The sequence below is a fragment of the Gigantopelta aegis genome, chromosome 1 (assembly GCF_016097555.1).
Source record: "Gigantopelta aegis isolate Gae_Host chromosome 1, Gae_host_genome, whole genome shotgun sequence".
NCBI classification, from domain to species: domain Eukaryota; kingdom Metazoa; phylum Mollusca; class Gastropoda; order Neomphalida; family Peltospiridae; genus Gigantopelta; species Gigantopelta aegis.
Window position 1 is genome coordinate 9,380,935 of NC_054699.1, and position 13,895 is coordinate 9,394,829.

The following is a 13,895-nucleotide window of genomic DNA, read 5'->3' on the forward strand; positions in this document are numbered from 1 at the left end:
CACATTACTGACATTCAACTACATATTAGTGACACTCATCCCCACATTACTGACATTCAACCCCACATTAGTGACATTCAACCCCACATTACTGACATTCAACCCCACATTACTGACATTCAACCCCATATTAGTGACATTCAACTCCATATTAGTGACATTCATCCCCACATTACTAACATTCAACCCACATTAGTGACATTCAACCCCACATTAGTGACATTCAACCCCATATTAGTGACATTCAACCACATATCAGTGACATTCAACCCCACATTAGTGACATTCAACCCCATATACTGACATTCAACCCCATATTAGTGACATTCAACTCCCATATTAGTGACATTCAACTCCCATATTAACGACATTCAACCCCCCATTATAGCCTGCTATTTTATACAGAAATTAATTAAATTGAATTAAAAAGTTCTCTTATTTCTTTCCATCAGTATAACAAATATATTGGGCCACAAAAGACAGATAGTTATCATAAAAGTGGCAATTTTAAGTTACTATTAACTGAGATTCTGTATTTAATGAGATTGTCATTGTATGAATTATGAATGTCTTCCACAGACACCCTCCTCTCCCAATGTTTATGATATTTTCATAATGATTATGCCCATTTCTTCAATACTAACATAAACTAAATGCATTACTTATTCTGCTTTTGCGTATTTCTAAATAATGTGAATATCTGACCAGTTCTCTCACACACCCATTCATACTCACTCACCCATTCTAGGGCCTCCAAGAGTCCAAAATATTGGACTCGAGTACTTGGGGGTCAAAGTCGACCCGGACCCAAGTACCCGACTCTTACACTAGATGATAATGAGTCTAAGAAATAAAATAAAATAGCATTAGGCATCTTAATTCCAGCACTGAACATGGATGCCAAATCATGTCATTGTATTGCAATTAGAAACCGGTCGATACGTTCAGTATTATGACGGACGGATAAACAGCCAGATTAAAAGAGAGAAACTGGCACATGGTTATATAATTATTGTGTAACTTGTATTGTTGAATAGTTACTGCTGAAATTAATGCTCTACATTGTCTCACTTGTATGACCCCCAAGTCCTGTGAACGGATTCAAGTCTTGTGCGCGAGTACTCATGGAGACCCTAACCCATTCATACTCTCTCTCCGTCTTTCTGTCTCTGTCACTCTGTCTCTCTTTCTCCCCTCTTCCTCGCTTTCTTCATTTCATTTGTGCTTGTTTATTCTACATTAGCAATTTATAAATATCAATTTATTATATTTGTCATCTTGTATACAAAACATTTGTATGTTTTAAACATTTATGGAAAGACCTTAATGTAAATTTATGCTGATCCCAAAACCGCATTTATGAGATAGCAAATAAATATTGTTTAGACCAAACTGATTCAGTGAATAAAGAAATAATTAGTGATATTCAGGTTACTCTAGTTGTCAAAAAAAAAAAGAGGAAAGAAAAGCAAAGATTTAAGGTGGAAGATAAAAGTACCAATAATATAATACTTTTTTTCTTTCTTTTTTAAACATTCATTAAGATGAACATTAACAGATGCAACTATAAATCAAATTTCATTTATCTTGGAATTACAATTTGTGTGAAATGGAATGAAATGCTAAACTTTCACATTGAACAAGTACTTGGCTGTATATATCATGCCTTTTCATTTGAACAAGGCAAGACAAAAATAACTGCAAAACTCGAACATGTATACCCTCGTAACATTTTAAATCTGTATATCAGAAAATAGAAGGGATCTTATTATTACAGTGGATCCTTTTATTCAATGTCTGATATGACGACCTTGCTAAAGATTTATGTCGTTAATAGGTCACTTATTTGGATTTCCCTAAATTTTAATTTTGATGTATTTTTACATTATGTAGCTTGCAGACAACTTAAATTTAGTAGGAAATTACAGCAATGTACATGCTAATTAAATATTGTTTGTCTGTAACCATTGGCGTATGTTCGGTTAATCACTGACGCACAATGCACACAAAAGTTTCTTAGAACAGTCTATTGTCCGTCTCTTTAACTTTAATAACTAAGTGTTTTCTCTTTTTTTTTTTAATACTTATCCTGATCTCTGACCGTTGTGCATTTCCCCCCCTTATCCACCTTACAGTCTGAACATTCAACAGCCGAATGGCTACGAAATCTTCCGGTGTACACCTTCCTAGGTTAGGACAGAGTAATAGCATCATGAAATATTACCTTCTTGTATGGGTTCGTTAAATGTCTGTGATTTACAGAAAGTTATTAGTGGTTTACTAAAATACAGTAGCATACTCAATTCGGAACTAGTTAAAGCTGCAGTCTCAACCAAGCATTTCACAACTTTGTTTACTAATCTAAAACACAAACACCACAAACTTTAATAGGCTTGCATGTCTTCACTATTAAAGGGACTTTCCTGAGTTTGTAGCCATTTTAAAAGTTTTTTTGCAATAAATATTTTTACATTTTTAAAATTACAATTTTTTTACATTTTCATGCTTAGAATATTAATCTCTCTTTGAGCAATGCATTTCTGAACATGGTAATGTTTTATAGTATCTCAATATTAAAATTACTATTTGTTAACATTTTCTTGTTTGGCATAGGAATATATCTATAAACAATGCATTTCTGAACATCGTAATGTTTTATAGTATCTCAATATTAAAATTACAATTTGCTAACATTTTCTTGTTTAGCATATGAATATCTCTATAAACAATGCATTTCTGGATATCATTTTTGTCTAAAATAATTTCATATGTACAAATTTAATATTTCTCCCAACGACCAAAATTAAAAAAAAAAAATTTGTTCAAACGTCCTTCCAAATATATTTATCCACATAATGCTTTTATTTAAAAAATGTTAAAGCAAGACCATGTTTTAAAAAGTCAGGATATGTGTTTATTTTGTATGGGGAACAAAAAGAAGTCTTGCTAGGGCTGAAAAACCGGGATAATCCATTTAACAAATATCAAAAAGTTGCATTCAACTCGTAACTGATTTCTAAACATGGCTGGAATTAAAGTAACTGATTCCAATATTCCTGGGCATGCATCTTTCCTGTTTTCACATACACACACCAGGAACAACAAAAAGTCATTAATAAGTACCACCCCCCTGAGACAGGGCAGCACATATAACAGTCTTCGATATATATCGGCTATAGTGCAATGATTGGAAAACTCCAGTTTAAAGGACCACTGGACTAACGGATCTGTCAAACTGTCGAGCGAACTTTCCCTATGAACTAATGCAGTTCTTCCTAAGTATGCTAACTGTTATAGTATGGCACATAGCACCAATATTGAGGGTTTTGTCAAATAGACTGGAACACAGTTGCTGGCAAAGACTGTTCTATCACTCTAGCTCAATGATCAAGTCTTCTTCATTCACTGTGTCACCGGTCTTGAAATTCACTTTTTTAACCTGAAAAAAATATTTGAAAAATCAGATAAACCTGTTTGAACAAACACTGTTTAAAGGTGATAACATACAATACGAGTGCGTCGTACGAGAATAGCTCATTGTGACATGACAACATTACAATTTAATCAGTTGCTATGCTATCGGTTATTCTCGTATGAGACACTTGTACCGTGTGGTGTCGTCTTAAAGTTACATTCTCTAGTTACCATATTATAACATCATGTACAAATATGAAATACAAGCTCAAATGCACTTTTAAAAAACTCGTGTGTGTTCGCTATGAACGGAGATCGTCAAAAGTATACGCTCAATTCGTCGCCTGTGCTGCCATAGCTCGGCAAAGTACAAACGACAGCCTGTTGTCAGTTTCAGTTAACACGTGCTTTTTGCCGATTTCAAATTGTAGGGTTCGTCTCAAAAAATTAAAAGAGAAATCTTGCACTGTACGAAGAATGTTCGGTTGAGGATATGGTACTAGAGTCTTTTGTTAAAACCGGTTTGATCTTGAAAACGAATTATCAACAATCGTACCTTCCTATTTCAGAATTAGTATTTTATAAAGTGTTAGTAGAACTTTTAAAGTTTAGTTTGTATACTAGTAACACATTAATCATTTTTATTTTTTAATAAAATATACTAAAGTAGACAATGAATGTTTTCACTTCTTAATTTTACGTGTTAAAATCGACAAATTCAAATAAATATTCTTTTGTTTGGAAAGGGTAAAGTTGGAGGGGGGGTGGGGGTGTTTAACGACATCAAAGTTAGAGCATATTGATTTAATAATCATCTGACACCATACAACTGTAAATAAAATGTGTTGAGTGCGTTGTTAAATAAAACATATTCTATCCTTCCTTCCATCTGCTGTTGGATGTCAACCATTTGGTAATTTTGACATATAATCTTAGAAAGGAATCGGGTGCATGTGCAGGGGGAGGGTATTGGAGGTCGAAACCCTTACTTGCCCAAGCTTAATTTTTTTTTGAAATGTATTTTTTGGGGGAGCATGGCCCCATATAAACTTCGCTTAACACAATCTATAACCCCAACACCGCTGAAATCCCTGCACACGCGCCTTGGAAACCCGCTACATTTTTTTTTAGCAAGGGATTGTTTATATATACCATCCCACAGACAGGATATCACATACCATGGTCTTTTTGTATACCCGCCGATGGAGATCGATCCTAGACTGACTGCGCTTTTCAAAAAAACACCTTTTCAGGTCTAAGTAATGAATAAAAAAAACATATAGTCTTGAAAAATGTTACGTAAATCGAACACAGTACCCTCTTCCTCTACCCGTAGAGCGTTACGTAATTAGTAACACCCCCTTACATGTAACGCGTATGCCAACAGCTGGCCACTATCAAAATTTCAAGGCAAATCCCCCACTCACCGACCCCTGGAAAGGTGTTGTACCATACCTCTATGGATATAAATATGTTTTGGAGATATGAGACGACCGCTCAATCAAGACAGTTAAATTTGTTCAAAAATTGCGAAATCTCACGTGATAGCTTGTTGGGGAATTCTATACTTGTGATAAGCCAATGAAAACCGAGATCGGTACGAGCCCGTCAAAGGTGTTCCACTTTCAAAATCATGGCTTTGTTTTTGACCTGGATAAGCCAGCGTAGTGAAACCAATGCGGAGTGTGGCGTCATATATGCACCAAAGGTAATTGGATTTTCTGTTCTATATGCTTAAATCATAAAAATATTCCAGGGAATGTATTTTTCACTGTAAATTGTTTTCAAGATCTGTGATTTTAATGCCTTTTTATTAATCACAATACATTAAGAAAAGTTAGTATATTTTATAAAAAAAAATTTTTTTAAGGCATACCAAAAATATAGTCATGTAAACATTAATTAAAGGTCACTTTGTTAGAATATTAAAAACATCATGAATAAACAGGAAGTCATCATCACCGGTCATGTTTAGCTAACGTATTCATGTGATGATGCCTGACATATAGAAATGATATAGAACTGTTGGTACACAAGAGTAAAAGGCTGTGGGGGGGGGGGGAGGTTTTTTTGGGAGAGACGACAACTGCCCCCCCCCCCCCCCCCCCCCCCCAACCCCCTGCTGGAGCAAATACTCAAATTTGATTATTTGGGCAAAAATTATGAAGATATTTGGGCAAAATGAGCTGGCTTGAAACCTTTTTACCATGTATTTCCATCATTCTGTTCACAATATAAAATTGTGTAGTTTGACAGTAATGCTAATATGAATAAATAGAGGTTATTACCAGGGTTTTTCGTTATCGTCAGTATCATACATTAGGAATAAAAACTGTATTATTGTGAATTGTATCATAATATATGATGATATTGACGATACTGAAACACACAAGGGTAATAATGTCTTTATCATATAATGTCAAGCTTAACACAACATGTTTTTCTGTAAACTGTATACGCAACTTTAATTCCAGTCAGCCATTATTCGATATTCAAATGACGTAACAATATGTGACGCAGTGTCTTTTTGAATGAAAATGATGTCAAACTTGAATGACATCATTTTGGATATCCTTACATAAAAATAAACTAGTGCTTAACATTTTTTTTTCCTAAACACTGGACAGCTTTCAGTGTAAAGTTGCTATTGAAATGTTTTTGTTTGAGATGAGTGTCACCATAGTAAGTTTGCTTAGTGTCAATAAATGTAGTGCCGTGACTTCAATTAATTTACATCTAATTTGCAAAGTTATCAAATTCTGAAAGTGTGTGATTTGAAAAACATCACATACTCTGATTACACTGGATATGCTAGCTATTATATGATCAATGTTCTTATCCAGATTCAGACATTTTCATTTAATTCGGGAAAAATTCAGCCTGCCTCCCTCCCCCTTACAATTGTGGTAGCTAGTATGCCTATGTGTGTGTCTAACATCTTGTCTGTTCGTTTCAGTGTGTCGGAAATGGTAACTTACTGTGGCACTTTTCCCGGCAACCAGACTGTTTTGCATCTTCATAGCTTCGAGAACACACACCTCCTGACCCTCAGCAACCTGAACAAGACATGTACACATGTTATAAACAATACTCATTTTTTTATCCTATAACTTACTCACAAACATAACTTTTTTTCAAACCTATAACGTACCCATGTCATCCATGTCATAAACCCATTTGATATTTATGGGATATTAAACGAGCTTCTATTTCGTATCATGTTTATGTCCCAAGCTTTAGCGAGTGACAATTAAAATTGTTTCACGAGTGACATATACATGATATGAAATGGTAGTGATTTTAGTATCCTATTTATTACCCATAATTGATCTTAATTTATATCACTCAACTCCTTTAGTTGATGTTCCTGTAAGGTTGTAGTGTGCCAATCGATGACGTCGAACTTGGCGTTCATTTTGATATGCACCAAGATATTTTTAACTATATGGGTAATAATTTGGTTTCTTACAAACCCATTGGTGAGAACACTATTAATTAATTATTTATGATAACACATATTAATAATACATATATGTGTGATAACAATTTAAGGACATATGATTGGCTTCTCCTAGGTGATGACCCGATTGTGACAGCCATACTATCTAATGAAAAAAAGCAAAGATCAAAATAAGATTGATCTGTAATCTATCTCATGGTCCATTCCTTTACGTGTTGAGGTAGCTTGAATGTTTCAATGACTCGAAGAGCTATGCCAGCTGGAGCATCAGCTCCTGGTAGAGTCACCCAAGCTGGACTGGTCAAAGGGTAGAGACTAGACTAATATGGACCAGACAGAGGATGTGAGTCGAGAAAGACAACTGTCTAGGAGAAGCATACTCCAAAATCAAAACTGGGCTGGAGAGGCTCAGAATCCTAGTAAGGAAACTCCTAGGAGAAGGAAAACTCCAAACTCAAACCAAGTCCACTGAAGTCAGAGTACAGAAGCTATGCATCAGCATTAGCGTGGAAACCGAAAGGAAATGTCTGTACATGCACCAAGCTGTATGATCATGAAACAGATGGACATATCGAAGTGGTGTCGCCCCCATGGACCAAAGCCAGGTGGGTATGGTGCCGGGCCTCCAGCCTCGAAGGGGTCCACTCAAGCAACTGGTGGCTCTGTCATGAAGCCAGGATAAAGCACTGGCTGAATGGAGCAAAGCATGATCAACTATAGCTTGAACGCAGCAGAAAGAAGATCTGTGATGTATAGTTAACCTGAAACTGATTAACAAGCGCAAGACTATAAATAAGTTTTAGTTTAATTTTGTTTATAACCTGGTTTTTCAGGATATGTAAGAAATTGAATACTACTTTTGTGTCCCATTAGATACCATTTGTCATACAACTTATTGTTTAAAAACGTATCCAACTTGCTTTCACTTGTTAGATACATTTTAAAACAACTTGTGAGATAAATGTTACCTATCATGTACTCATGTAGTATTCTCTATGTATTAACCTAGTTAAAACACCTTTAACTGTTGCTGGGGTACCTATTTACAACCAAGGAGCCACTTTCACAAAACATTTTACGTTTATGGTGAGCAGACATTAAGTCTATATGTAGAACAATACATCAATATCGAAGATGAGACACGGTAAGGACAGTAGAAAGTAACTGATGTCTATTTCGAACTATTATTTGTACTGTATGCAATGATAACAATAGTTTAACAGCTGTAAATTCATGTTTATGTGCAAAACTAGGCTACTAAAATCCACAATTAAAAAACAGTGTGCTCAAAACACACTTTCTTTTGATAGAGCAGTTAATACCGCAGGTCCTTTCAATGGTGATAAATGTAAGTGTGTTTGTTGTGAAAGTTTTATCTGGGTGAAAAATGTATGCAATTTTATTTCATCCAGTACCAAAACCTTTTAAATATGTGTAGTAATGTATCCTGTGGGTGGGCACTGTAGGCCACAAGTGGGTGATGTTCAATTGGCACTATATCAGAAAATCTTCAATTACTCAAGTAGCATATGCATTCAAAATGGCAAAATTCTGTCACAAAATGCACAATCCTGTCTTTTTTATGTCATTGATGCACAGTTGGTGTGGGATCAATCCCCGTCGGTGGGCCCATTGTGCTATTTCTCGTTCCAGCCAGTGCACCATGACTGGTATATCAAAGGCCATGGTATGTGCTATCCTGTCTGTGGGAAAGTGCACATAAAAGATCCTTTGCTGCATTAGAAAAAATGTAGCGGTTTCCTCTAATGACTACAAGTCAGAATTACCAAATGTTTGACATCCAATAGCCGATGATTAATTAATCAATGTGCTCTAGTGGTGTCAATAAACAAAACAAACTTCTTCTTTTTATGTTGTTTTCCGCCTCACTATAACCTGTGCCCCATGACTGGTATACGAAAATCTCTAGATCATACATAAACAAAGGTAATTTTTCAGCATTTTAGATGAAATTTAATCTATTTTGTAAAGAAGAAAACAAAGCTGAAAAATTCCATCACTGTACATCGTCTCCAGGCTTGACTGTGATGGATTTCAAGATGCCGGGCATGGGAGCCAGGATCGACGAACTGACGTCCATCACCATTTTCTCTGGCATGTACTTATAGAGCCTGGCCGCTGTTTCATCTAGAACTCGCAGTGGAAACTGAAAACAAACATACAATGTATGACTGACAGTTTATATAGAACTCGCAGTGGAAACTGAAAACAAACATACAATGTATGACTGACAGTTTATCTAGAACTCGCAGTGGAAACTGAAAACAAACATACAATGTATGACTGACAGTTTATCTAGAACTCGCAGTGGAAACTGAAAACAAACGTACAATGTATGACTGACAGTTTATCTAGAACTCGCAGTGGAAACTGAAAACAAACGTACAATGTATGACTGACAGTTTATCTAGAACTCGCAGTGGAAACTGAAAACAAACATACAATGTATGACTGACAGTTTATCTAGAACTCGCAGTGGAAACTGAAAACAAACATACAATGTATGACTGACAGTTTATCTAGAAGTGGAAACTGAAAACAAACATACAATGTATGACTGACAGTTTATCTAGAACTCGCAGTGGAAACTGAAAACAAACATACAATGTATGACTGACAGTTTATATAGAACTCGCAGTGGAAACTGAAATCAAACGTACAATGTATGACTGACAGTTTATATAGAACTCGCAGTGGAAACTGAAAACAAACGTACAATGTATGACTGACAGTTTATATAGAACTCGCCGTGGAAACTGAAAACAAACGTACAATGTATGACTGACAGTTTATCTAGAACTCGCCGTGGAAACTGAAATCAAACGTACAATGTATGACTGACAGTTTATCTAGAACTCGCCGTGGAAACTGAAATCAAACGTACAATGTATGACTGAGAGTTTATATAGAACTCGCCGTGGAAACTGAAATCAAACATACAATGTATGACTGACAGTTTATATAGAACTCGCCGTGGAAACTGAAAACAAACATACAATGTATGACTGACAGTTTATCTAGAACTCGCAGTGGAAACTGAAAACAAACGTACAATGTATGACTGACAGTTTACCTAGAACTCGCCGTGGAAACTGAAATCAAACGTACAATGTATGACTGACAGTTTACCTAGAACTCGCCGTGGAAACTGAAATCAAACGTACAATGTATGACTGACAGTTTACCTAGAACTCGCCGTGGAAACTGAAATCAAACGTACAATGTATGACTGACAGTTTACCTAGAACTCGCCGTGGAAACTGAAATCAAACGTACAATGTATGACTGACAGTTTACCTAGAACTCGCCGTGGAAACTGAAATCAAACGTACAATGTATGACTGACAGTTTACCTAGAACTCGCCGTGAAAACTGAAATCAAACGTACAATGTATGACTGACAGTTTATATAGAACTCGCCGTGGAAACTGAAATCAAACGTACAATGTATGACTGACAGTTTGTATAGACCTCACAGTGGAAACTGAAAACAAACATACAATGTATGACTGACAGTTTACCTAGAACTCGCAGTGGAAACTGAAAACAAACGTACATTGTATGACTGACAGTTTATCTAGAACTCACAGTCGGAACTGAAATAAAATGTACAATGTATGACTGACAGTTTATCTGGAACTTGCAACTGGAAGTGAAATCAAATGTACAATGTATGACTGACAGTTTATCTAGAACTTGCATTGGGAAGTGAAATCAAATGTACAATGTATGACTGACAGTTTATCTAGAACTCGCAGTGGAAACTGAAATCAAATGTACAATGTATGACTGACAGTTTATCTAAAACTTGCATTATGAAGTGAAATAAAATGTACAATGTATGACTGACAGTTTATCTAAAACTTGCATTGGGAAGTGAAATAAAATGTACAATGTATTAGTACAGACTGACAAATCATCTAAAAAGTGAAATATAGGGGAGGGACGGGTTAGTTGAGCCACTGAGTTAGTTGATCCACCCCTTCCCATTGGTTTCTGAATAGAGACATGTGACATTTGGTACAATATTTGGAAAGGTCATGCTTCCATGATGTAATGGTCAGGCAGCAGGCACACTTATGTAAATTTTGCCTTGAAAAAGACATTTTAACACAGGAGAAAGTACATTTCATCACTCAAGGTATATTGATTTATATGAGAAGAATCATAAATATTTTGCATGTTCCCTGACTTGTGAATAAAACATTGTTTTACTGTGTATTTCCATGAACAGTTTGGGTTAAGTTTGTGGCACCCTTTTAACAGCATGGATTAAAATATTAAAATGGCCAGTATGGGGCAAGTTGTGCCAGTCTGATTAGGATATGTTCATCCATAGAACAACTTACCCCACTGTGTTTTCTAACCATGATCAACTTACCTATATTGTCTTTTTTTCCAGTATGTTTTTTCCATATTCAAAATGACCGTTTTCAGTCTTACTCACAACATGTTTATCAGACATTCCTATATGCTTAATATTAGGGTCTCCACGAGTACTCGAGTACTCGAGCACAGACTGAGTCTAGCAAGACGCGAGTCCGTTCATAGGACTCGAGTACCCGTGCATGGTGGAATATAATGATCAACTATTACTATAATACAATGGACAATGTAGGACAATAATTTTAGCAGTAAATAATAAACAATATAATTTACACAATAGTTATAAGATCATGTGCTAGTTTCTCTTTTTAAACTCGCTGTTCGTGCGTCACAACATATCAACTGGTTTCTAACTGCAATACAATGGCATGATTTGGCATCTATGTTTAGCCCTAGAATTAAGATGAATAATGCTATTTTACTTTATTCTTTAGTCTCATTATCATATAATGTATGTATTGGGTATTTTGGACTTGTGGAGGTCCTACTTAATATGTTTGGATTTTAAAATTACGATGTTTATTATGTTTGAATTTGTTTGCGTTCGAATAAAACAATCTTCATGTGTGATCTTACCAAGTGGGACTTATAGAGATACTGAATAACATGTGTCAAGATAGAATTTTCAAGTAACTTATGTTTGAGACAGGATTTGAAGTTAGTTCTTAAATGTTAATGCATTCTTATTGACTTTATTCTACGATTTAATGTGATTGATGATATGTTATATAGTCATAAAAGTATATTATTATTTGTGAGATATGTTCTCGAGAAATCTCTCGTAGTAGGCTATTGTAGATAGACATATTCAAAATAAACGTTTTCAGTCTTACTCACAATATGTGTATCAGAAATTCCTATATGCTTAATATGTTTGGAGTTTCAAATTACGATGTTTATTATTTTGAATTTGTTTGCACTGGAATAAAACAATCTTCAAGTAAAGTACAGTATATTGATCAACTTGCCCCTTGACCTGGCACATCTTACCCCAGAAGGCGGGTTATTCGAGCCATTTTTTATAAAATGTTTGATAACCCACTATTATGCAGGGACACGACTAACTTTAAGATAACTTGACTAGAATGTATGCACAACTGTATACTGCAAACATTAGACTATAAACCATCACCTAGCATATCTTAATTCAAGCACAGGACTTGTTAGACTAAACATTGGCTAACTAACCCATTCCTCACCTACTGTAGTTGTGTTTTGCGTTAGCTAAAATTGCTAAATGATGAAGTGGCAATCACGGGGTTTTAAAACTATTGTGTTTTGTATTAGTCCAAATAAAAGCAAACACGTTGATGATGGGAAGGGAAACTTGGCTTTAAAATGTAGTTCAATGACTACTCAACACCATTCCAAATGGGAGGGGAACCATGGCTTTAAAATGTACCGTTCAGTGACTACTCACCACCGTTCCAAATGGGAGGGGAACCTTGGCTTTAAAATGTACAGTTCAATGACTACTCAACACCGTTCCAAATGGGAGGGGAACCGTGGCTTTAAAATGTACCGTTCAATGACTACTCACCACCGTTCCAAATGGGAGGGGAAACTTGGCTTTAAAATGTACAGTTCAAAGACTACTCACCACCGTTCCAAATGGGAGGGGAACCTTGGCTTTAAAATATACAGTTCAAAGACTACTCACCACTGTTCCAAATGGGAGGGAAACCGTGGCTTTAAAATGTATAGTTCAAAGACTACTCACCACTGTTCCAAATGGGAGGGGAACCTTGGCTTTAAAATGTACCGTTCAATGACTACTCACCACCGTTCCAAATGGGAGGGGAAACTTGACTTTAAAATGTACAGTTCAAAGACTACTCACCACCGTTCCAAATGGGAGGGGAAACATGGCTTTAAAATGTACAGTTCAAAGACTACTCACCACCGTTCCAAATGGGAGGGGAAACTTGGCTTTAAAATGTACAGTTCAAAGACTACTCACCACCGTTCCAAATGGGAGGGGAACCTTGGCTTTAAAATATACAGTTCAAAGACTACTCACCACTGTTCCAAATGGGAGGGAAACCGTGGCTTTAAAATGTATAGTTCAAAGACTACTCACCACTGTTCCAAATGGGAGGGGAACCGTGGCTTTAAAATGTACCATTCAAAGACTACTCACCACTGTTCCAAATGGGAGGGGAAACTTGGCTTTAAAATGTACAGTTCAAAGACTACTCACCACTGTTCGAAATGGGAGGGGAACCTTGGCTTTAAAATGTACCGTTCAATGACTACTCACCACTGTTCCAAATGGGAGGAGAACCTTGGCTTTAAAATGTACAGTTCAAAGACTACTCACCACTGTTCCAAATGGGAGGGGAACCTTGGCTTTAAAATGTACAGTTCAAAGACTACTCACCACTGTTCCAAATGGGAGGAGAACCTTGGCTTTAAAATGTACAGTTCAAAGACTACTCACCACTGTTCCAAATGGGAGGGGAACCGTGGCTTTAAAATGTACAGTTCAAAGACTACTCACCACTGTTCCAAATGGGAGGGGAACCTTGGCTTTAAAATGTACAGTTCAAAGACTACTCACCACTGTTCCAAATGGGAGGAGAACCTTGGCTTTAAAATGTACAGTTCAAAGACT

General features: G+C 36.1%; 1 protein-coding gene across 1 annotated transcript in view; it reads right to left on the minus strand.

The window, feature by feature from the left end:
* Positions 1 to 2,828: 2,828 nt before the first annotated feature.
* Positions 2,829 to 13,895, minus strand: part of LOC121370406 (propionyl-CoA carboxylase alpha chain, mitochondrial-like) — a 50,083-nt gene continuing 39,016 nt past the window's right edge. The window contains exons 21-23 of the mRNA XM_041495612.1: positions 8,901 to 9,041; positions 6,393 to 6,470; positions 2,829 to 3,439 (exon numbers count right to left, since the gene is read on the minus strand). Of these exons, the coding sequence (XP_041351546.1) occupies positions 3,371 to 3,439; positions 6,393 to 6,470; positions 8,901 to 9,041 (288 nt within the window). The 3' untranslated portion in view covers positions 2,829 to 3,370. The remainder of the gene's footprint in view (positions 3,440 to 6,392; positions 6,471 to 8,900; positions 9,042 to 13,895) is intronic.